Genomic DNA, 25,265 nt, shown 5'->3' with positions numbered 1-25,265 from the left:
ATTTGTCTTTTTAAATTTCTTTTTGGGGATGATTTTCATCACTGCCTCCTGAACAATGTTATGAACTTCTGTCCACAGTTCTTCAGGCACTCTGTCAGATCTAATCTCTTGAATCTATTTGTCACTTCCAGTTATAATCATAAGGGATTTGATATAGGTCATACGTGAATGGCCTAGTGGTTTTCCTTACTTTTTTCAATTTGAATCCGGATTTTGCAATAAGGAGTTCATGACCTGAGCCACTGTCAGCTCCTGGTCTTCCTCACCTACCTTTTTATTTTTCTTGAAAACACCCTGCCCCCTTCAAACTGGATTTGACCCCCCTCATCTGTACCCTTTTGTTACTCTATGTCATAACACTCATCACATTAATACTGTATTTCCTTGTTCTACATCTGTCTCTGGTACCCTTTTACTCATCTGATTTGTTGATCTTGCATATGTGAGAACAACATGTTTAAAGAGCTTAACACAGCGCCTGGCACATGGAGGCATTTGACCAATATTAGCTATTTCTATTCCAGTTGCAGACCTAATTAGCTGAGAAAATTCTGGATGTAGCTGGATGCAAGAAGAGGTCTATTGTGCAGACCTTAGAGAGGTCCAACACTTCCTTAGCTGTTTTTTTTAAGTTAAAAAAAAAATAAAACCTGTCTCTTGGGGAGAGTATGTGTCTTAGTCTATTTGGGCTGCTATGAGAGATACCAAAGACTGGGTAGCTTATAAACAGCAGAATGTTTTTCTCTCAGTTCTGGAGGTTGGCCAGTCCAGGATCAATGTGACATCAGATTCAGTGGCTGATAAGGAAATGCTTCTTTATTTGGTATATGACCATCCTCTTACTGTATTTTACATGGCAGAAGGGGGCAAGGGAGCTCTCCTCCTTTATTAGAAAACTAATTCCATTCATTAAGGGTCTGTCCTCATGACCTGATCACCTTCCAAAGGCTCCAACTCCAAAGGCCATCACACTGAGCATTAGCATTTAACATAGGAATTTGGGGGACACAGACTTTTAGTCTATAGTAATCCCCAAAGTTCTTGTGAGAAGCTGCTCCAAGTGTGCAGTGTGTGCTCGATTGTTTCAGTCATGTCCAACTCTTTGCAGCCCCATGGACTATAACCCGCCAGGCTACTTTGTCCGTGAGATTTCCCAGGCAAGAATACTGGCATGGGTTGCTATGTCCATCTCCAGGGGATCTTCCCAACCCAGGGATCAAACCCGAGTCTCCTGCAGTTCCTGCATTGGCAGGGAATTTTTTTTTACCACTGAGCCTCCAGTGAACCCTAAGTGTAGTTGATGGAGTATACAAAGGACAACACAGAGTGACGTGGAGGTCTTTTCAGGGGCAAGTAGAGGGTCAATCTTGGTAAAGACCCAGTACATAATTTATATTGGTCTGAGACATAATTCCTTCTCCTCACCCCCAGTGGAATAAAAAACATGAGCAGAGTAGCTGGACCTCAGGCTAGTGATGCAAGAAATAATATAAATAGGAAAAGCAGGCTGGAAAAGTATGAGGATAGATGAGAATCAAATGCTCAGTAGTGGTGGGGAAGATTTCAAGAGGACTCAATTTGTTTAGCAGAAGTTTGTGTAAAAACAAGAAAACAATCAACCAAGTCAGGACATCTCTGTCACTGTGAGGACTTGATTCTACAGAGTGCTACCCTGACTTTCTAGAAAGTGCCCTGGTCTTCCCTTGCTTTTTAGAACATCAGGTTGGACCAAGATGGAGTTGGCCACTCAGAATGTCCTACCTCCCTGGCAGACCTGACTGAGCCAGCCAAATAGTGGCTACTAGCAATAATATGGTTACCTGAACTACTGAAGATTTCAGAAGTTTTCTTGTTTATTTGTTTGATTTGCCTTCCTCTCTAACAAGGGAGCCTGAGAGGCTCCTGGAATCTTCCATAGGTTCTTGGCTTCCAATCTAAGCTCCTACTAATACTCATATTCAGTGAAGCAAGTGAGAAGAGAGCTATTCTCATGGCTTGGGTATCTTTTCACTGGGGGCTGTGGTGGGTGTGGGTACCTTTGAATTCACTGGTTTTGCTTTATCTTTGACAATTATGCATCTGTACTGAATCTAGCATAGAAGCTTCTCTACTCATTTAACTTGGTCTTGCCTGCATTAAAAATGTTTTTATGCTGCTACCTATGGCCTCCCCTGGTGGTTCAGATGGTAAAGAATCTGCCTGCAATGCAGGAGACCTGTGTTCAATCCCTGGGTCAGGAAATCCCCTGCGTAGGGAATGGGTATCCACTGCAGTATTCTTGCCTAGGGAATTCCACGGACAGAGGAGTCTGGAGGGCTACAGTCCATGGGATCATAAAGAGTCAGGCCTGACTGAACGACTAACACTTTCACTTTCATGGAGACCCTGAAGTCAGCAGTATGCTTAGCACTAAATTCAGGTCCCCATGGGAAAAAAATATGTTGAGTAAGCAAGTAACAACCTGCCCTCTTCCTCACTGCCTTCCTAGTCCACCAATTACACACACCAAGCAGCAACTGGGGCAGTGGGTTGGAGATTTGGTCTCATAAGCTTAGAGGGTGCTGCAGTGATGGAGAGAGTACCTGTTTTTCCTGAGCTGAGTCTGCTTTGGAAAAAATAAGACCCTCATGAGGAAGAGGTCTGTTGAAGATCTCAACCCAGAGTGCATTATGTTCTCAAGGGTTCTGATCTTCTCCTAATGTTCTCTCAACAAACTCCCCCTGCCTTTCTTCTCATACTCTTCCACCTTCCCCTTTAGTCTCATTGTCTTATTTAGTCTCACTGCCTCCTTTGATCTCTCTCTAGTCCTTCCCCTCTCAATCTACTCCTTGGAATTCCAAAGGAAACTTAGGTATCTCTCTGTAGCTGAGGGTCTTTCCCTCAGGGCCAGTGTAGGCAGCCTGATTTGATATGATGAAGGGTATGAAAGCCCCAGACATCCTGCATAGCTCATATCTATGCCATCCCTCTGCTCTGGGTACTGAGGTTGAGAGCACTATGCTGGTTCCCACTGCAGGTCCTTCTACATCCTGCAGTCACTCCTTCCCTTATTTTGCCTACCTAAGTCTTGAGCAGTATTTTTCACATTTCCTGGTTATTGGACTAAATTGGAGAAAAAACAAAACAAACAAACAAACAAAAACAAAAAACACAACAAACAACAGCTGTTAATATGGTTCTCTTTGCATTCTTCATCAGCCACTTCCCAACATTCTGACTCCATGAGTTGCTGTAATTTGTATTTTCTCTTTGTACAGGATTTTAGTCCTCTCTCTACAACCTGGAGCTGCTTATATTCTCAAAGCAAATTTATTCCTTCTTGCCCTACCTTAAGGCTTGCCTCCATCAGCCTCTCCTCTACCACACTAACATCTAGGTCTTTTTCCCACTGATCTCAAGTCACAAGCAAGTCTTTTCCTGAAGTATTGCTCTCAGAACTTGACTTTTTGCCAACTCTTGTGTCAAATCAAGGGCTCCCCAGGTGGCGCTAGTCATAAAGAACCAGACCAGCCAATGCAGGAGACATGAGACATGGGTTCAATCCCTGGGTTGGGAAGATCCCCTGGAGTAGGAAATGGCACCCCACTTCAGTATTGTTGCCTGGAAAATTCCATAGGCAGAGGAGCCTGGTGAGCTACAGTCTATGGGGCTGTAAAGAGTTGGACACGATTGAGCACATATGCACATGGAGTAGGAAATGGCACCCCACTCCAGTACTCTTGCCTGGAAAATCCCATGGACAGAGGAGCCTGGTAGGCTGCAGTCCATAGGGTCGCTAAGAGTCGGACACAACTGGGCGACTTCATTTTCACTTTCATGCATTGGAGAAGGAAATGGCAACCCACTCCAGTACTCTTGCCTGGAGAATACCAGGGACAGGGGAGCCTGGTGGGCTGCTGTCTATGGGGTCACACAGAGTCGGACGCAACTGAAGTGACTTAGCAGCAGCAGCAGCATGTGTGAAATCAAAACTTAATGTATCTATAAATTCCATTCCATTTCATTTAGCCCTCATCAGTTTTCAAGGTGTTAGTGGTTGCTATATTCTTTCTATATCTCTGCTTCTCTGTCTCCTCCTCCAGCCTTTCAGGAGCCTAGCATCTCATCAAATGATTCTAAAAGGGAAGACTTGAGAAACTGAAAAGACAGACTTCCCTCAGTCTTTCTCTCTCATTTTATTAAGACTTTAATAAATAAGTTTTAGTTCACAGCAACATTGAGGGGAAGGTACAGAGATTTTCTATATACTATCTGCTCCCACACATGCATAATTTCCCCAATTATCAACACCCGTACCAGAGTGGTACATTTGTTACAACTGATGAAGCTACATTGACACAACATAATCACCCAGAGCCCATGTCTGAACACTATGGTTCATTCCTAGTGTTGTACATTATATGAGTTTGGGCAAATGTATAATGATGTGCATCCATCATTATTTTGGGTTGGCCCAAAAGTTCATTTGGGAAAACATCTTCCAGCAAAAAACTCAAATGAACATTTTGGCCAACCCAATAGTATCCTACAGAGTATTTCACTGCTCTATCTTCTGTTATTAAAAAAAGCAGAGACATTACTTTACCGACAAAGGTCTGTCTAGTCAAAGCTATGGTTTTTCCAGTAGTCATGTATGGATGTGAGAGTTGGACTATAAAGAAAGCTGAGTGCCAAAGAATTGATGCTTTTGAACTGCAGTGTTGGAGAAGACTCTTGAGAGTCCCTTGGAATGCAAGGAGATGCAACCAGTCCATCCTAAAGGAAATTAGTCCTGAATATTCATTGGAAGGACTGATGTTGAAGCTGAAACTCCAATACTTTGGCCACCTGATGCGAAGATCTGACTCATTTGAAAAGACCCTGATGCTGGGAAAGATTGAAGGCAGGAGGAGAAGTGGATGACAGAGGATGAGATGGTTGGATGGCATCACTGACTCAATGGACATGAGTTTGAGTAAACTCTGGGAGTTGGTGATGGACAGGGAGGCCTGGCGTGCTGCAGTCCATGGGGTTGCAAAGGGTCGGACATGGCTGAGAGATTGAACTGAACTGAACTAAGCAATCCTCTGTGCTCTGCCTAGTCATTCCCACACTCTTGCAACTCATGGCAACCACTGATCCTTTTACTGTCTCCATCTTTTTTCCTTTTCCAGGTCATATAGTTGGAATTTTGCACTATATAGTCTTTGGGGAATGGCTTCTTTCACTTAGTGATATGCATTTAAGGTTTTCCCACATCTTTTCATGGCTTGAAAGCTCATTTCTTTTCAGCACTGAATAATAGTCCATTGTTGGAATGTACCACAGTTTACTTATCCATGTACCTAATGAAGGACATCTTGGTTGCTTCCAAGTTTTGGCAATTATGGATAAAGTTGCTGTAAACATCTGTGTGCAGGTTCTTCTGTGGCTGTAAGTTTTCAACTCCTTTGGGTAAATACCAAGTAGTATGATTGCTGGATCATATGGTATGAATATGTTTAGTTTTGTAAGAAACTATCTTCCAAAGTGGGCACACTCTCTTTTTATGCCTTTCTTCTCTTCCTCCAAGGAGGACTCTTTTCTTTGGATTACTTCACTGGAATTGTTGGCTTTCAAGCTGGAACTACAACCATGCCCCCTGCAAAGAAATATTCTCCATCAGACTCATTCCTACTCTTATTCACAACTCTGACACCCACACCACTGTTGGGCCCCATGAAAAGCATTAGCTAGTGGCTAACCCTTCCCACTTGCTCATCATGAACCGTTGACATTTGGCCAGACACCAAATCCCTGAAGAGCATAGGACTAGATCTCTAGGGAGGAGGGTCAGTTTAAGTAGCAGACAATGATAATTTGTTCTCTAAACAGTGTAGATGTAATAACATAACTTAATGCTGAATCAAAGGAAATAGTCAAACTCCAAACCAATTTGATTTGCAGCTTGGAATAAAAGGCAAAGTGTCTTGATTTAAATGTCAGGCCCACTGCTGAGTGATGATTTAATAACTCTTATGAGGGATCTTTTCACAGCAAATTCAACACTGGAATAGAATGACTCACAGAGAGGGTAGTTAGAAATGATACAGAAGAGCACAAAAAGAAACAGGATTATCTCAAGGCTTATCTAGAAGCTTTGCATAAAGTTAATTTGCAGTTAGGACCTCTTCTCTCACCCTATCCTGCCACCCAGTCTTTCTTGTCACAGATAACTATGCATGTATGTAGATACAGTCCCCAGGTGTGATGTCAGCTCACTGCAGTATTTTCTGGGGACACAGGTCCTTGAACAATTCCAGCATGCAGGCTCAGTCCATGCATTCAGGCTGAAAGGCTAGGCACCTGTGAGCCTGGCTATTTTTGAAGGTGGTCTCAAAAATTCATCTCATCCTATTGCTCTATCTTTACAAAGGTACTTAATTATTTTCTCCCATTTTAAGAGTGAGAGAGCTGAGATCCTATAGAGTTAAGAGATTTCTTCAAAGACTCCAGTTTCTTGATTCTCAGGGAATCAGCAGTTCCTTCTCAGTACCTTATGAGATCTCTCTCTTTGACCTGTCCCAGCTTCCCTGGGCTAGCACACTAGAATGCTCAAGGCTGACCAGGCCCCAGTTTCAGCCAGCTTGCCAGGTCAGTGAGGAACCATGCATAGCTGTTCTTAAGGAAGAAGAATCCATTCTTCTGGGGTAATCTTTCAGTCATCAAGATTCATTTTGGAGGTAATGCAAAGTATAAAATTGTGATGTTTGCCTCGATGACAGTTGCTCAATCTTGAAAATATGAACATTTTTGTCCAGATCATTTTTTGTGGTGGGAGGCTGCTTTGCATATTGTTGGATGTGTTGCAGCGTCTGTGGCCTCTGGTTAACTGGTCTCTGCCTATAGCAAAGGATTACTTCCAATCCCTTTTACACAGAGCTTTTAGGTTAATCTCCCAAACTGTACTTCTAACTCAGTGGTTCTTATTACCTCCACCCTGGGGACATGGCCAAGTCTGTCAATATTTTTGGTTTTCACAGTTCAGTGGAGCAGGGATAAGTTGAAGACATCTAGTAGGTAGAGCCAGGGTGTTACAATTCACAGAACAACACTACCCACCCCCATTACGACAAAGAATTCTTTGGCCTAAAATGTCAATAGTGACAAGGATGAGAAACTTTGTTCTATCATATCATTATCTGATCAGAAATTACCGTTGTTCTCCACTCCTGGTGGTAAAGATGACAGAGTCATGATCCTTCCTTGTCTAGATTCAGCTCATTATTTGCCATCTACAGCTTCTTTTCTGAAATGACTCTGAATGGAGTGCTGTTTCTGAACCATGTGATCTGCATTCTCACTTGTATAGCTTTGCTCACACCAACCTCTCCCCCTGCCCAGAATGCCCACTTCTCATGACTAAAGTCTTGTTGAAATGCTAGCTACTCTATAAAACCCTACCTGAACCTAAATCCTCTCAGCTACAAGTAATTCTTTCCTTGGATATTATGTACATTTTTTCCTTGTATGTGTCTCAAAACATTTATCATATTCATAATAGAATGGAAAATTTGAATTGGAAGCTGCCTTTAGAAATGTCTCCAGTAAAATTCCCTTCACTTTAGAAAAAGGAAATTGAGACCAAGAACAGTGAATTAATTAGGTGAAGGTATCATGTGCGTGTGTGTGCTAAGTTGCTTCAGTTGTGTCCGACTCTTTGCGACCCTATGGACTATAGCCCGCCAGGCCCCTCTCTCCATGGGATTCTACAGGAAAGAATACTGGAGTGGGTTGCCATGCCCTACTCCAGGAGATCTTCCTGACTCAGGGATTGAACCTGAGTCTCCTACATCTCTTGCATTTGCAGTTGGGTTCTTTACCACTAGCGCCACCTGGGAAGCCCAAAGGTATCATACTTTCTCATAACACTTGGGCCATAATAACGTGTATTGTTGATTCCACTCTCCTGGCATGGTTGAAATGGATAACCATGGGCTTAGTCCTGGCATTCAAATTTCAACTCTGACACTTGTAAGTTGATAAAGTAATTAAGTTTCTTAGATTACTAAATCTTCAGCTCTAAATGGAAATAATCATGGCTGTTGTGAGAATCAAATGAGATGATGTATTCAAAATGTATGGCACATAGTAGATACTTAATAAATATTTGTCAGATGAATAGAAGGATCAATTGTATTTCAAGAAATAGAATTTAGGGATTGGTGATGTTCCATGGGGCTTCACTAAAAGTTGATTGGAGGTAAAGTGTGGTAGTTTATTCACATGGCTTCCTACTTTTACATCCTTCCACAGAAAACACGAGTTCCTCTGTAGGCCATGAGACCAGTGTCCAAGCTTTCTGTGGAGTATGTGAATAATGACAGCATCTCTCAACTTGGAAATGTAGTTCTTAAAAGATTTGCTCTTTCCCCTCGTTTGCAATGCTAATGTTGTAACCTCTCTGTTCCCTCAGGTAGATAACAGGTAGGGTTGTCGGGAGAGGATTGGATAGGAGATATATTTCCTCTATTTCTCTTTGATTTCCTGTGTGATAGCAGCCTTGGGCTTAGATGCTGTTCAGTGGCTTAACTGGCATCTCTGTGAGAGGAAATTCTGCACTTCGAGTGGCAATGGGGGCACTTTGGTGTTGGCTTTTAGCCCAGAGATACCTGGTTCTGACTTGGCTTCAATAAGGCTTATTAAGACCTTTCTAGCTAGCTCTTCACTCTGGAGCTGCCCACTGTGTCAGCTTTCTTTCTGCTTAGGGCTTTGGAGTAATGGCATGCTATGCATTTATTCCTTTCATTTACAGAAACAAGTCTTTCCCTGGCCCCAGGGTGCATGGACCTAATAGAAAAAGCTCTGCCCCTCCAATGGGGGTGGGGGTGACCAGACAGGAAACTGAAGCAGCAGCTTGAGACTTCTGATACCTGCCTAGACTAGATTGGAAGCATTGCAGAGAGGAGGAAACTCTCCAACAGTGGCCCTTCCACAAAGCTGGCTCCTGCCTACTCTGTCATGTGAGCACAGGAGCTTTTCATTTGAGGAGTTAGGAAAGAAGCTCTGGTGAGTGAGTCTACTGCAAATTGACACAGGATCCCCCTCTGTATGGTTTACAGATTAAGGGTCCTGTAAGAGGCAAATGGCTTTTGGGAGGATGAGAAAAACAGTAGAGGGCAGAGAACCAGATTGAAAGTAAAGATACTTGATCTGGATCCCTGCCTGTACCTGCTATTTCTGAGAGAGTTTCTAAAGGCTTTAAATTGAGCCTCACATTCCTGTCTGTGAAGTAGGTACAATATAGCCTGTAGCCTTCCTTGTAAGGATGGCAAAACTGGAAGGTTTGCCCTTCTCTAGAATTTTCACTCTGTGAAATCCTAAGTATATAAAACCTCCTACTTTTACTGAGTGACTGAGTGAATGAAAAAGTGAGTGTCTAAAGGAAGGTATGAGAAGGTTGGAATAGGGGATCCAGATCTATTGTCTGCTTGCCTCAAGATGGTATTTTCACTTTACTCTACCCAGAGTTCTACTGTCATTGTTCATGTTGCAGTTACTCAGAAAGTTGGATTCCTTTCTTCTCTATCACATTCAGAGTTGAGCTCTGAAGAATGATTGAACATTGACTACTCAGAATGGTGAGAAGTGTACATGTATGTATGCACATTCAATAAGCATTTTAGGCAAAAGGAACAGAATACACTTATGCCTTATAGCACATTCCAGAAACAAATAAAATAGCTGGTTTTGTCATTTTAATTCAAATTTTAAGTCATAGTTTTGGGTGTTGAGGTTTGAAAATGCAAATATATCTATCTTTGAAGTATTGTTAGGCTAAATCATACTGAGCATCCACTGTTGACAGAGCATGGGGGGCATTATCAAAAAAGAAACAAATATATTTACTCTATTGAGCCAACAATCTGGAAGGAGGTAAAAAGTAAATGAAAAATACATGATATGAAAATCTTCATTCCAACATTTTGTCTAACAGGTATACTTATGTAAGTGGTATATAGATAAATTCCTGGAGGGCTACCTGGTTGAGGTGACTTGTGCTCACTGGGGTTAGCCAGGGAAGATTTCCTGGAGGTGCTGAATCCTGAAGAGTATTCTTAGGAAGATATGAATTGGTGAACAAAAGGAAAGAAGCTGTTTATAGCAAGAGAGACAGCATGAGTGATGCCTTGGTGGTAGAAAGATTATTTCTAAGGTGGGAAATTAGGGATAAATTAGCCTGGCCCTAACGGAAAAGCAAAGCAGCCTAACTTAGGGGTATTTTAGACTCATTATATAACATGCCAACCAGACAATAAAAACAAAGAAAATTAAGGGTCAGTGGGAACCATGTGAAAAGAAATAATTGGTTATTGAAAAATAAAGTGTCATGAGGGGAGATCGATAAAGATGGTGAAGTGAGAGGACTTGGGGACCACATTCCCCCCATACAAACATCAAAAATGTATTATGTGTGGAACAAGTCTCACTGAAAATCATCTGGAAACTGGCAGAAGGACTCCTGCACAAGTAAGTCTATATGAAAGATACATACGTAATTTGATAGGAAGGAAGAAAAGGACCTGAGTCCCTGGGAAGGAAGAATGCAAGGATGGAGACAGTGAGAGTTACAGATTGGGTCCCCAGTCCTGGGGTCCTATGTGTAGGAGACAAGCCATTTTGGCTGGTTGGAAAACCACAGGGTTTATTGAGGGGTGGTGGAGTAGGGTTGCAGGAAACCTGAACTCTACTCATGTGCTTGTGTACACATGCTTGCTTGCTCCCTAGGCAGGGCATAGAGAGCTCTTCTCTGGTGAGTGCCCAGTTTCTCATGAATGCCTTGCTGTGCCCCAGCCTAAACCAAGCAAATGCTCCAGCCCTATTCACTCCACATCACAACGCAGCACTGAATCTGGAGCAGCCACAACAAAGGAGAAGACTCAGCCATGGGATACAGAGGTGATCAGGTCCCAGGGCCAAGTCTCGGTAGAATAGCAGTGGCTATCATGGGTGCTTATTCAAGCAGTATATCAGAAGCAGCCTAGACCTCTGAGGAGTCCACTATAGCTCAATCCCCAATTTACACTGAGAGTTCACATGGGCCCTGCCTGCCTTGTGATATGGCATGGTAGCATGGGTGGCAGAGGCTGGAGCAGTAGTCAGCTATGAGGAACAAAGGGAACTTGTATCTAAGGCTTTGAGCAGAGAGGAAACAGTTTCAGGTGCCCATATAGGCAGCTTATTGGAGATAGTTTGGATCACTGTCTGCAGCTGACTTGAGCAGAGAGCCTGCATGAGGCCCCCTTACTTTAGCACTCTCCATCTCTGGGACAAGGGTCCTGGTTTAGGGAGAGGGGAAAATACATGCATAAAGGCAACAGAGCCAGCTTGAACTCAGACTTCAGAGCTTTTCCTCCAGCAACATGGGATTAGATCCAATCCTTGATAGGGTGGTAACAGCCACTGAGCAGAAGTCCCACCTCACACTGGCTCCAGCTCTAGCCCCTCCATTTCCAGCCCAAACACATGGAAGTGAAACAACATGCTACTAAAAAATCAATGAGTCAATGAAGAAACCAAAGAGGAAATCAGAAAATACTTGAGACAAATGAAAATTGAAACACAACACATCGAAATTTATGAGATTCAGCAAAAGCAGTTCTAAGATGGAAGTTTATAACAACAAAGGCCTTGCTTAAGAAAAAAAAATATTGAATAAACAACCTAACCTAAGGAATTAGAAAACAAAGAACAAAAAACAACAACAACAACAACAAAAAAAAACAAAGTTAGTAGAAGAAAGAAAATAAAGATCAGAGGGAAAATAAAGATAAAAAAATAGAAAAGATCAATGAAACCAAGATCTGTTTTTTAAAAAGGTAAACAAAATTGATAAACTTTCACCCAGCATCGCCAATAAGAAAAGAGAGAAGGCCCAAGTAAACAAAATAAGAAATGGAAGAGGAGAAATAACAACCGCTACCACAGAGATACAAAAAATAATGAGAATACTAGGAATAGTTATATGCCAACAAATTAAGCAGACTAGAAGAAAGAAAATTTCTAGAAACATACACTCTGCCAAGATTCTATCAAGGAGAAATAGATAATTTGAACCAACTGATCACTAGTAGTCAAATTGAATTTGTAATTTCAAAAATACTCCCTGTAAACAAAAATCCAGAATTAGATGGCTTCACATGGGAATTCTACCAACCATATGAAGAAAAGATGATACTTACCCTTCTGAAACTATTCAAAAAAAAATTGAAGAGGAAGGAACACTCCCAGATTTATTCTATGAGGCCACCATTACTCTTCCCTGGTGGCTCAGATGGTAAAGAATCCGCCTGCAATGCAAGAGATCAGGGTTTGATCCCTGGGTCAAGAAGATCCCCTGGAGAAGGGAATGGCTACCTACTCCAGTATTCTTGCTTGGGGCATTCCATGGATAGAGGAGCCTGGCGGGCTACAGTCTATGGGGTTGCAGAGTCAGAAGCAACTGAACAACTAACACTTTCATTTTACCATTACTCTTATACCAAAAGCAAACAAAGATATTGCAAAAACAGAAAATTACAGGCTAATATGTTTGATGAACATAGATGAAAATATCCTCAACAAAATATTAGCATACTGGATTATCGTTCCCATCTAAATTCCATATATATGAATAGCATTGAAACATGTATAATATCATATAAGAAATAAATCGCCAGTCCAGGTTTGATGCAGGATACAGGAAGCTTGGGGCTGGTGCACTGGGATGACCCAGAGGGATGGTATGGGGAGGGAGGTGGGAGGGGGGTTCAGTATTGGGAACACGTGTACACCCGTGGCAGATTCACGTTGATGTATGGCAAAACCAATACAATATTGTAAAGTAATTAGCCTCTAATTAAAATAAATAAATTTAAATTAAAAAAGATAAAAAAATTAGCAAACCAAATTCAACAAAATATAAAAAGTATCATATACCATGATTAAGTGGGATTTATTCCAGGGAAGCAAGAATGCTTCAGTATTTACAAATCAATCAATGTGATACCCAGATTAATAAAATAAAAAAAATCACATGACTATTACATGATTAATAGATTCAGGAAAAAAATTTTGACAAAATTCAATATCCATTCGTGATAAAAACCCTTATCACAGTGGGTATAGAGTGAATGTATCTGAGTATAATAAATACCAGTTATAGCAAACCCACAGCTAACTTATGCTCACTCAACAGTGAAAAGCTGAAATCCTTTCCTTTAAATTCAGGAAGATGACAGTGATGCCCAATCTTGCCCTTTCTATTTAACACAGTATTGGAAGTGCTAACCATAGTAACCAGACAAGAAAAAGAAAAAGCATCCAAATTGAAATGAAGAAGTAAAACTGTCACTTTTTACAGATGACACAATACAACATATAAATAAACCTAAAGTATTCACCAAAAAAACTATTAGAACTAATAAATAAATTCTGTAACATTGCAGGATATAAGATTAATATACAGAAGTCTGCTGCTTTCCTATACATTTTTAATGAACTATAAGAAAAATAAAGTTAAAAGATCCATTTTAAAACTGCATCAAAAAGAATAAAATTCTTGGGAACAGACTTAACCAAAGAGGTGAAAAACCTATACTCTGAAAGCTGTAAAACATTGATGAAGGAAACTGAAGATGACACAAAGAAATGGAAAAGCTAGCTCATGCTCTTGGATTAGGAGACTTAATATTGCTAAAATGGCTATACAACAGAAAGAAAGAAATCTACAGATTTAATGCAATCCCTATTAAAATACTAAATATTAAAACCCTAACCCTAATAAAATACTCATAATATTTGTCACCAAGCTAGAACACATAATCCTAAAATTCATGTAGAACCACAAAACACTCAAAATTGCCAAAGCAATCTTGAGAAAAAAAAGAACAACTGGAGGTATAACCCTTCCAGATTTCAGACTATACTACAAAGCAACAATAATCAAAATAGCATAGTACAGGCACAAAAACAGATAGATAGATTAATAGAACAGAATAGAGTGCCCAGAAATAAACCTACACACTTGCTTGCTTGCTTGCCAAGTCACTTCAGTCGTGTCTGACTCTGTGCGACCCCATAGATGGCAGCCCACCAGGCTCCCCCATCCCTGGGACTCTCCAGGCAAGGACACTGGAGTGGGTTGCCATTTCCTCCTCCAAAACCTACACACTATGGTCAATTAATTCATGACAAAGGAGGCAAAAATATACAACAGAGAAAAAACAGTCTTTCCAATAAGTGGTGCTTGAAAAATTGGATAGCTATATATAAAACCATAATATTTCCTCATACCACATACAAAAATAAACTCAAAATCGATTAAGAATCTAAATGTAAGACCTGAAACCACAAAATTCCTAGGAAAGAACATAGGCAGAACAGTCTTTGACATAAATTGTAGCATTGCCTTTTTTGGGTATCTGTCTTCCAAGGAAAAGAAATAAAAGCAAAAATAAGCAAATGGGACCTAATTAAACTTAAAAGCGTTTGCACAGCAAAGGAAACTATCAACAAAATAAAAAGAGAACCTGTGAAATGGAGGAAAATGCTTGCAAATAGCATGACCTACTGTGATTAATACTCAAAATATAAAAAAAATAGCTCATACAACTTAATATTGTAAAAACAAACAACCAATTTAAAATTGGACAGAAAATATGAATAGAGATTTTCCCAAAGAATATATACAGATGGCCAACAGGTACACGAAAATGTACTCAATATTACTAATTATCATAAATTCAAGTCAAACCAATGAGACATCACCTCACACATGTCAGAATGGTTATCATCAAAAAGTCTACAAATAACAAATGTTGGTGAAGACATGGAGAAGAGGGAACACTGTACATTGTTGGTGGGAATATCAATTGCTGTAGACATCATGGAAAACTGTTTGGAGAGTCCTCAAAAAATGACTGTATGATCTAACAATTCCACTCCTGTGTATATATCAGGAAAACATGAAAACACCAATTCAAAAAGATACATGCACCCCAATGTTCATAACAGCATTATTTACAATAAACAGCATATGAAAGCAACCCAAATGTCCATCAACAGATGAAAGGATAAAGAAGATGTGATATATATATATATATATATTTGGGGAGGGGGTGGTTTGCCAAAAAGTTTGTTCAGATTTTTCCATATGATGTTATGGAAAAACCCAAACATTTTGGCCAACCCAATGCAATAGACTATTACTCTGTCATAAAAATATTGATAATGTAATTCTGCCATTTGCAGCTATATGAATGGATCTAGAGAATATTATGCTTAGTGATTTGTCAAACAGAGAAAGACAAGTACTGTATGATATCACTTATATGTGGAATTTAAAAATATAATATAAATGAATGTATATGGCAAAATAGAAACAGATTCACAGATATGGAATAGAAACTTCATTACCAGTGGGACTAAGAAAGGGGGGAGTGACAAGATAGGGGTATGGGATTAAGAGATACACACTACTGTGTATAAAATAGAGAAGTAACAAGGATATATTGTATAGCACAGTGAATTATAGCCATTGCCTTATAATAAATTTTAAATGGAAGTATAATCTGTGAGAGCTTCCCTGGCTCAGGTGGTAAAGAATCTGCCTGCAATGTGGGCGACCTGGGCTCAATTCCTGGGCTTGGGTTTGATCCCTGAGTTGAGAAGATCCCCTGGAGAAAGGAATGGCAACCCACTCCAATATTCTTGCCTGGAGAATCCCATGGACAGAGAAGCCTGTTGGGCTACAGTCCATGGGGTCTCAAAGAGTCAGACATGACTGAATGACTAACACTATAATTTGTAAAAGTACTGAACCACAATGCTGTACATGTAAAACTAATATAATCTTGTAAATCAACTATACTTCAATTAATAAATGTAAATTGCCCTGAAAATCAGTCTTGACATCACCACTGACTGACTATAGTCAGGACTTGCTTTCTATAGGACTGTGATATAGGTGAAAGCCACTTTTTATTCTCAGGATTCCTCTGCCATTTTGTATCACTGGGCATCTACTCCAATTTCTGGAGTCCTATTCTCTTAAGCACTTGATTTCAGCAGTTACTTATTACTCTGATCCCTTGTGATATAATAGCTTTCTTTCTTTGGGCATTGACTTTTTCTGACGGATCTCTGAAAAAACTCAAACACTTCAAAGGAAAGAATCTACCTGTGCTAGAATAAATGATGGGTGGAGTGGATGTTTCTGAACAGGTGACTTTTTCCATTATCCTTCAGACTGAAACTACCCCTTAGAAGATTGGCCTTGATTCCAGTGCATATTTCTTCCCTGGATGTTGAAAGATTAGGTTAGAATAGAGACACATGGCATGGAGCAAGTAATTTGATTTTGCCTGCATATTTCCCCATGACACAGTATATAGTTCTTTGAAAACAGTTCATGCAGTATAGTATATCAGTGTGGTTAAAAGTGCAAAGCTGCAGAGTTAGGATGAGCAAGTGTTTATATCCTGATTCTACCACTTCCTATCTATGTGATTTTCCATAAACCTGTGCCTAGGTTGCCTCATCTTGTATAAGATAGGTAGGGATAATAAGAGTACCTAACTCCTATAGTTACTATAATGTTCAATGAGATATATGTCTAAAGAATTTAACATAGTTCTTAACACTTGATCAAGTTGTTCTTCTCATCACTGTCATTAGCATCACCACCACTGCCATTACCCACACCACTCCCATTCTGTTACAGATGTGTAACAAAATAACATTTTATAACCTCTTGCTAAAGCTAATATCAGCCATCAGCAAAGGAAGAAAGAGTGAGCCTAGTCTTATTCACTGTTTCCTACTCTCACTTTAACCCTAACATCTCCAAGAGAATGTATGAGAAGACAATCTAACCCTTATGTCTCTATCCCTGTTTCCACAGGTACCTGTCGGCTTGGCTGGGCCTATTACTGTGCTGGAGGTGGCGCAGCGGCAGCCATGTTGATTTGCACCTGGCTCTCTTGCTTTGCTGGAAGAAACCCCAAGCCTGTCATGTTGGTGGAGAGCATCATGAGGAACACCAATTCTTATACCATAGAGCTTGACCATTGCCTCAAACCTTGAGATTTGGCAGAATTGGAGAGGGTGGGAAAGAGGAGGGAAGGGAGCCTTGAAAAGAAGAACTAAGACTAGGCCAGTTGCTACCCACTTGCCAGTCATGTAACACAGTGTTTGTATGCTTTTTAACTCATCATTCATTTTCACTTTGCCTTAAATCAGTGGGTCAGTGGCTATTTACAAAATTCACCAAGGACAATAATTCTCTCAAATGTTTATCTAGCTGGTGAGGACCCACTGGCCTCCAAGTCCCAAAGTGCCCTTTCATACAAAATAATAAGAAAGATCCTCAGTTGAAAGCTGTACAATCAAGCAGTTCTTCAGAATTCTGCATCTTCTGTCACTTACCCCAAAGCTTAAACGTTGGGTAAAAACACTTATGGGCTTTCCAGGTGGCTCAGCAGTAAAGAATCCGCCTGCAATGCAGGAGACATGGGTTCAATCATCCCTGAATTGGGAAGATTCCCCTGGAGAACGGCATGGCAACCAACTCCAGTATTCTTGCCTGGGAAATCCCATGGACAGAGGAGGCTTGCAGGCTGCAGTCCATAGGGTCACAAAAGAGTCAGACTCAACTTAGTGACCAAACAACAGCATCAGCAGCAACAACAAAAACACTAGTGCAGGGACGAGCCATGAGATGAACAGGGCTGGTTCCTACTGCTCCATTCCTTTGGTCCTCCCTTGATATTTGTTGCCATCTGTAAACATCTATGAAGTGCCCCTGCCCAATTTTTTATGCCTCTCTCATGATTGTGCTTTGACTCTTCCTCTTTTTTCCTGCTTCTCTTCCTTTCTGGTTGTGACGAAGCTTGTGGGGAGAGCGACTGCCAGTGGAAAAAACAGTAATCAAGGATGCTTGCATGTAGTCTAAGATTCCTTCCTCATTATGCTTTAGATAATATTCATAAGAGTTCATTTTGTGTTCTGGCCGGGTGACTGGCATTAAAATAGTAGCAAGTATTCCCTCGTCCCTTATAGATACAGGAATGGTTTTCATCAGATGTTCTGAGCAGAGACTAGCATTTGTTGTGTGCTCAATAAATACTAATTCAAAATGATGATGACAAGGATGTTTCTGCTGGTTCTTTATTGAAATTCTTACTAGAGTTCATTTTCACTGACAAGGAAATCCACAGTGGCCTTTTGCCCCTATAGTCATTCCCAGCATGATACATGTTTCTCTGCCTGTTTCAAAGACTTTCATGTGCTTTCCCTTCCATCTGGGGTGAATTAGACATAAAAGAACACAATCCTGATGTCACCTAGGGCTGATGTATTTTTAGGCCTGGCCTCTATCCCATCTGTGCTCAAGGCTGATGGATGGTGAAGAACTTGGTGTTTCTCAGGAAGAGAATTTATCTCCCCTACTCTTCCTTAATTAATTCAGGCTAGCTCTATTGTTCCATAAGTACAGTTTTAGGGACTAGGGATGGCCTGTGACTCAAAACGCCAGTTCATCTTTTTCTATTCTTAATCACTCCAGTGTGGTTTTTATACAGCCCAGGACAGCCCTACCTGGAAGGAGAGAAATGGCAAAAAGTGTTCTCATTAGTTACAGGCCACCCTAAGAAGGGCCAATCAGGGTCCATATATTGGCCTTATGGAGGTAAGTGAATTCAAGTGTATACTCTATTCATGAGCTCATTCATTCATTTAATCACTCATTCAGGACACACTTTTTGAATATCTGTCTATATGCCACTTTCTATGCTAAGTACTGGGGGGAAAAAGATAAAAATAGTTACCCTAAAAGTGATAGGATATTGACAGACATGTAAATAAATAATTGTCAAACAGTGTGTTAAGTGCTAATAAGTGAAGGTGTGGGGGTTAAAAGTTCACATAGAGGGGCTGTTAAACCAATTTGGGGATGAAGGAGTTCATGGGAAAGATTTCTAGAAAAGATGATATCTAAGATGAGTCTGAGAGATGAATAGGGAGAGTTAGCAAAGGCTAAGTGTGTACCTTTGAACTGTGGTGTTGGAGAAGACTCTTGAGAGTCCCTTGGACTGCAGGGAGATCCAACCAGTCCATTCTGAAGGAGATCAGCCCTGGGATTTCTTTGGAGGGAATGATGCTAAAGCTGAAACTCCAGTACTTTGGCCACCTCATGTGAAGAGTTGACTCATTGGAAAAGACTCTGATGCTGGGAGGGATTGGGGGCAGGAGAAGGGGACAACAGAGGATGAGATGGCTGGATGGCATCACTGACTCGATGGACGTGAATCTGAGTGAACTCTGGGAGTTGGTGATGGACAGGGAGGCCTGGCGTGCTGTGATTCATGGGGTCGCAAAGAGTTGGACAGGACTGAGTGACTGAACTGAACTGAACTGAACTGAAGTGTGTACCATACAAGGGAACATGGAAAGCAGGGCATGGAGACTTGTCAAGACATGGCTCCATCACAAGAACGATGAATAAAGGTGTAAAAAGGAAGGTAGCAAAAGCTGAGGCTGCAACGGGAAATACTAATGGGATCTTCGAAACCAGGATAAGGAGCTTGGATTTTATCTTAAAGGAGGGCCATTGAAAGGGAAGTGATGTGAACGTATCTGTGTTTTTCAAAGATCAGTTTGACTAATGTGCGGAGAATGGAAGAAAATAGGGAGAGACTATAGATATTTCAATAATCTAGGTGTAAGATGATCAGGTCCTGAACTAAGGCAATGACTATGGAGCTAGAGCAGATGGACTAATCTGAATGAAGATATTTAGAATATTTTGTTACATACCAGAATTAAAATACCTTATTAATAATTTTATACTGATAAGAACAGATACTACATTTGATTTTAGCCAAAAGGCCAAGTAATGTTGAAATGATAATATTTGGGGTATACTGGGTTAAATAGAACATATTAAAATTTTATAAAGGTATCTAGGAAATAGATCCCATAACACTTGATGTCTAGTGGTTTTGTGATGGTGAGGACAAGTGAAAATTTTGGTAGGATCACTTTGGGATGTACACTTTCATCAAGATGGGGAATAACATAGGAATACCAGATAGTAGGGGACTGATATTTGAATTAATGGCAAGTATTTTCCCCATGAAACTGGATTAAGTATTTAAGGTAAAGAAAGTTGAGCATACCTCACTGGGAGGAAAACAATGTAATTAGGTTTGTAGCACTCCCTTTCCCCGAGAAAGATGACAAAGAACAGGTGAAACAAAAATGGAACTGGCTCAAAGTTCATTTCTATTGTGTAAGCACAATAATGCAACCTTAATTTAGGAGAACTTGGTATATGGAGAATATGTCTGTCATTTGAGAAAATGCAGATCCGTCTCTTTAGAAAAGGCAGTTGGATGAGGTCATCTTTCTTCTCAGAAGTCTAGGGAACCTTTTGGAATTCTGCAGGATAAAATTTGTGAAAGTGATGTAAGTGTTAAGTTAGGGTATTGGCAGGAAACAGATGGTACACTCAAGGAGTTTTCCTAGCTGAGCTTAATGAAGGGGCTATTTATGGTGGTATGGGTAGAATTCAGGGAATCTACTATGATGGTGGGGCATGCAGAGACGATGAATGGTAGAGAGCTGATATCACCCCAAAGACTGAAGGGGCAAAGGGAAGAAACTGTTATTAGAACCCAGCCAGAACTCTAGTGGTGCAAGAAGGGCTACCTGATAGGAGCTGTGTCTTTAGGTAGAAGAGTTGAGTGAAAAAAAGTGTCAGTCGTGTCCGACTCTGTGACTCCAGGGACTGTAACCCACCAGCCTCCTCTGTCCATGGGATTCTCCAGACAAGAATACTGGGTTGCCATGCCCTTCACCAGGGGATCTTCCCCACCCAGGGATTGGATCTGGGACTCCTGCATTGGCAGGCAGATTCTTTACTGTCTGAGCCACCAGGAAAGCCCACTGCCTAAATGTAACACACCTGGGAGGGGGGCAGGGACACAAAATCTTTATTTCCCTCTCTTTCTGCTCTCTGATCTCATACTGTTGCCCACCATTAGCCAGCCCCAGCCAGATGCCAGCTGACAAAAAAGCCTGTTGCTATAGTCCATTGAGGTCAGCCTCCTTTGGCACAGAGCATGGCAGAGAAGGGCAGAGCATGGACCTTGGGGATTTCAGAGGCAAAAGGAAAATAACAGCTCAGTGAGTGTTCTCAGTTCCTGATTTCCTTCCACATTGCTTCCCCAATGCCTCGCTGCCCTCCCTGGCTCAGATACCTGAACACAGTGTGGAGTAGCTATACCCTAGAGAGGAGACTGAGCAGAAAGGGATTAATTCAAAATAACCACTTAAAATGACTGTCATCTTGTATAAGGTAGTTCATTGGCCAGTTTCCTCTCCTTTTCCAGGGAAAGGGGATAGGACTTAAAAGGGATTTTTTTTTTCCCCTGTGAAGAAACCAGGCCCACGGGGGCTTATATTCAAAGAGGGATCCAGCCCTTGTTCAATTTGAATTTAAATATCTCATTGCCATGTCTAGTTTCTTTCCTGCCAAGTCTTGTTTTTGCATAGAATAAACATCTGACTAGCCTGCTTGTTTTTTCCCCATGTGGCCTAGAGCGGACTCTGGACTCTAAGCCAGCCTTGTCTGTCCCGGTTAAGTAGAGAGGAAGGACAGCCCATGGATTAGGGGAGGGTTGAAAGAGCAAAGGGAGGATCTGAGAGACAGGGATCTGTCCCAGGCCTGGCTGGCTAACATGCTCCCCCGCCTGTGCACACAAATCGAGTGCCTAACCATGGATCCTCTCTGTCTCTCAGAACCACTTAGATCTTGTGTATAGAGGGGTGATGGGTGGTAGGCTAGCTCAAAACCAACTGAGCATTTCTGAAGAGTCTACTTAGCAGGATATTCCTTCAAGAAGGAATGTCAGATTGACAGCACCTACCCAATTGACATGTCTGTTCAGTTCAGCTCAGTCATGCCAGACTCTTTGCAACTCCATGGACTGCAGCACACCAGGCTTCCCTGTCCATCACCAACTCTAGGAGCTTAGTCAAACTCATGTCATCGAGTCAGTGATGCCATCCAACCATTGCATCCTCTGTCCCCTTCTCCTCCTGCCTTCAATATTTCCCAGCAGGAGGGTCTCTTCCAATGAGTCAGTTCTTCGCATCAGGTAGCCAAAGTATTGGAGTTTCAGCTTCAGCATCAGTCCTTCTAATGAATATTCAGGACTGATTTCCTTTAGGATGGACTGGTTGCATTTCCTTGCCGTCCAAGGGACTCTCAAGGGTCTTCAACCACATCACAGTTCAAAAGCATCAATTCTTCGGTGCTCAGCTTTCTTTACAGTCCAACTCTCACATCCATACATGACTACTGGAAAAACCATGCTGCTGCTGCTGCTGCTGCTAAGTCGCTTCAGTCGTGTCCGACTCTGTGCGACCCCATAGACGGCAGCCCATCAGGCTTCCCCGTCCCTGGGATTCTCCAGGCAAGAACACTGGAGTGGGTTACCATTTCCTTCTCCAATACATGAAAGTGAAAAGTCAAAGTGAAGTCGCTCAGTTGTGCCCAACTCTTAGCGACCCCATGGACTGCAGCCTACCAGGCTCCTCCATCCATGGGATTTTCCAGGCAAGAGTACTGGAGTGGGGTGCCATTGCCTTCTCCGGAAAAACCATAGCTTTGACTAGATGGAACTTTGTTGGCAAAGCTTTTTAATATGCTGTCTAGGTTGGTCATAGTCTTTTATTTTATTTTATTTTATTTTTTGGTCATAGTCTTTTAATTTCATGTCTGTAGTCACCATCTTCAGTGATTTTGGAGTCCAAGAAAATAAAGTCTGTCACTGTTTCCATTGTTTCCTCATCTATTTGCCATGAAGTGATGGGACCGGATGCCATGAGCTTAGTTTTCTGAATGTTGAGTTTTAAGCCAACTTTTTCACTCTCCTCTTTCACTTTCTGTAGGGTTATAATTTCTCCACGTTGGGTGTCCCTCAGTATACTGCAAGTGTCAAGTCACTCAGGCCTGTCTTGAATGATCCTTCTCCCTAATGTCACCTCTCATTATGCCAGTCCTAGGGGAGTAGCTGCCTCCATTGATTTTCAGATGCTGATGACTTCCAGGCAGTGGGTCCCTGCCTTACAGGAGCATGTGCCCTGAACCAAAATGGACCAGCTCTGGTTTCTGAGTTTCTGCAAGAGCAGGTGGTAATATGAGGTTTGGGTTGGATGAGGAGAAAACCTGGGAGGATGAAGGCATGAGGAAACTGCTGGCAAGCAGAGATTTTATAAACTGTCCAACAGTTTGCACTAAGACAGAGGTCTGGCTCCTTCAAAATGTGATAAGGACACTTTCTTCAATCAGGTATTCACTCTTGGTAGAAATACTAATGTGGAGAAGCTTCTGGATGGTATTTAGTCCCAGGAAGTCTGTTGGTGAGAAAAAAATGGAAGTTTCCAGAAAACTAATAGTGCATGCATTTTGTAAAAGATGGAAGGTAGCACACTCAGTGGCCTGAGAGGAAAGTTGTATGGTTTCTAGAACTCACAATCAATCTCCAACCAGACCTAGTAAAGCTTTTTTAGCAAGCAGACAGAAGGAGTCTTCTCCTTACAAGGAGTCATCTCTGCTATGTGTCACTGATTTAAAAGCATTTTTCTGAGCCAGAGGGGGGCTGAAGTTGAAGGATATTTATTACTGGCCTCTCTTTCAGATATGGAGGGATGCATTTTTGGCTTCGTTTTTCATTTTGTCTACTTATGAGATTAGACTCTCCCAGTGTTGATCTCTTTTCTAAATGTATCGAACCCCTACTGTGTCCTCAAAGCTAACAGCAAATAAACAGTTGCTATGTGTGCACGCAAATGATTTAGATTTTCATTACACAGAGCTGCTGCTATGTCAGGAGGCAGAAGTAGTAGGAAACAGAATGCTTGGTTTTGACTGCAGCACTGTATCCTGCTTCTTCCTCTCTCTCCAGAAACGAGGCTTCAGGGCACAGTACTTGGGGAAGGAGGACATCAAAGCTGGCTGGCCTCCATGAGGGCAGCCTGCAATGCTGGCTCCCTTTCATGTAGTGCCTCCACTTCCGAAAGAGGTGGTGGCAACTACAGAAAGGAAACAAAGCTAGTGGAAAGATCAAAGGGAAGAAAGAGGGGTAGATGAAGAGGTAGACATGGGGATCATTCCAGAGACACAGTGCCTTTTGCCAGTGTGGCCTATTAGAATCTCATTTGGGGAAACATTGCATTTTTCCCCCTGAGATATCTCTTTGTACAGTTCAGGTTTTGGAGTCAGATAATGGTTGGGTTTTTTCCCCTCTCTTTTTTTACTTTTTTGGCCACACTGTGCAGCATGTGGAATCTTAGTTACCCGACCAGGAATTGAAACTGCATCCCTTGCATTGGAAGCATGGAGTCTTAACTGCTGGACCACCAGGAAAGTTCCCAGACAGATCAAGGTTTGAATCCCAGCCCAGATATTTGTGAGTTGTGTGTTCTTGGGCAAGTTACTTCTTTGAGTTTACAAAGCTTTCTGAGACAGCCTCTCCTGTCTGCTTCTCAGTGTCCAGAAGCTATAGGATGCACTTACCATCCAGTGGCCCCATACTTTTCAGTTTGCACTGATTAACAGTAATTTTGAATTCTGGTTCACATTAGAATTGGGCTTCTCTAGTAGCTCAGATGGTAAAGAGTTTCCCTGCAATGCAGGAGACCCAGGTTCAGTCCCTAAGTTGGGAAGATCCACTGGAGAAGGGAATGGCTACCCACTCCAGTATTCTTGCTTGGAGAATTCCATGGACAGAGGAGCCTGGTGGGCTATAGTCCATGGGGTTGCAAAGAGCTGGACACAGCTGAGTGACTAACACTTTGTTTCATACTCTTGCTACTCAATGTGTAAGGTTTAATCCAAAACCTTGGGATGGCATTAGAGATTTAGAATCTTGGGCCCCACCCCAGGCCTACTGAATCATCATCTGCATTTTAGTAAAGTCCTCTGGTGATTCTTATTCATTAAAGTTTGAGAAGCACTGTTCTATGCCAATTGGTCTCAGCTTTGATTGCAAATTGGAATCAGCTGAAGACTTAAAACCCTGCAAATGCCTAGGCCCACTTTCAGAGGTTCTAATTTAATTGGTCTAAGGTAGGGCCCAGAGAAGGCAATGGCACCCCACTCCAGTACTCTTGCCTGGAAAATCCTATGGATGGAGGAGCCTGGTGGGCTGCAGTGCATGGGGTCGCTAAGAGTCAGACACGACTGAACGACTTCACTTTCA

General features: G+C 41.6%; 1 protein-coding gene and 1 pseudogene across 1 annotated transcript in view; one reads left to right on the top strand and one right to left on the bottom strand.

The window, feature by feature from the left end:
• LHFPL1 (LHFPL tetraspan subfamily member 1) overlaps positions 1-17,082 on the top strand; it is a 59,731-nt gene extending 42,649 nt beyond the window's left edge. The window contains exon 3 of the mRNA XM_055564716.1: positions 16,901-17,082. Coding sequence (XP_055420691.1) covers positions 16,901-17,082 — 182 coding nt within the window. The remainder of the gene's footprint in view (positions 1-16,900) is intronic.
• A 2,671-nt stretch (positions 17,083-19,753) lies between these two features.
• On the bottom strand, positions 19,754-19,893 carry LOC129640513 (uncharacterized; annotated as a pseudogene).
• Between the last annotated feature and the right edge of the window lie 5,372 nt (positions 19,894-25,265).

The sequence above is a fragment of the Bubalus kerabau genome, chromosome X (genome assembly GCF_029407905.1).
Source record: "Bubalus kerabau isolate K-KA32 ecotype Philippines breed swamp buffalo chromosome X, PCC_UOA_SB_1v2, whole genome shotgun sequence".
Lineage (NCBI taxonomy): Eukaryota > Metazoa > Chordata > Mammalia > Artiodactyla > Bovidae > Bubalus > Bubalus kerabau.
The sequence above is the reverse complement of the archived record's forward strand: the minus strand, read 5'-3'. Positions and strand labels throughout refer to the sequence as shown.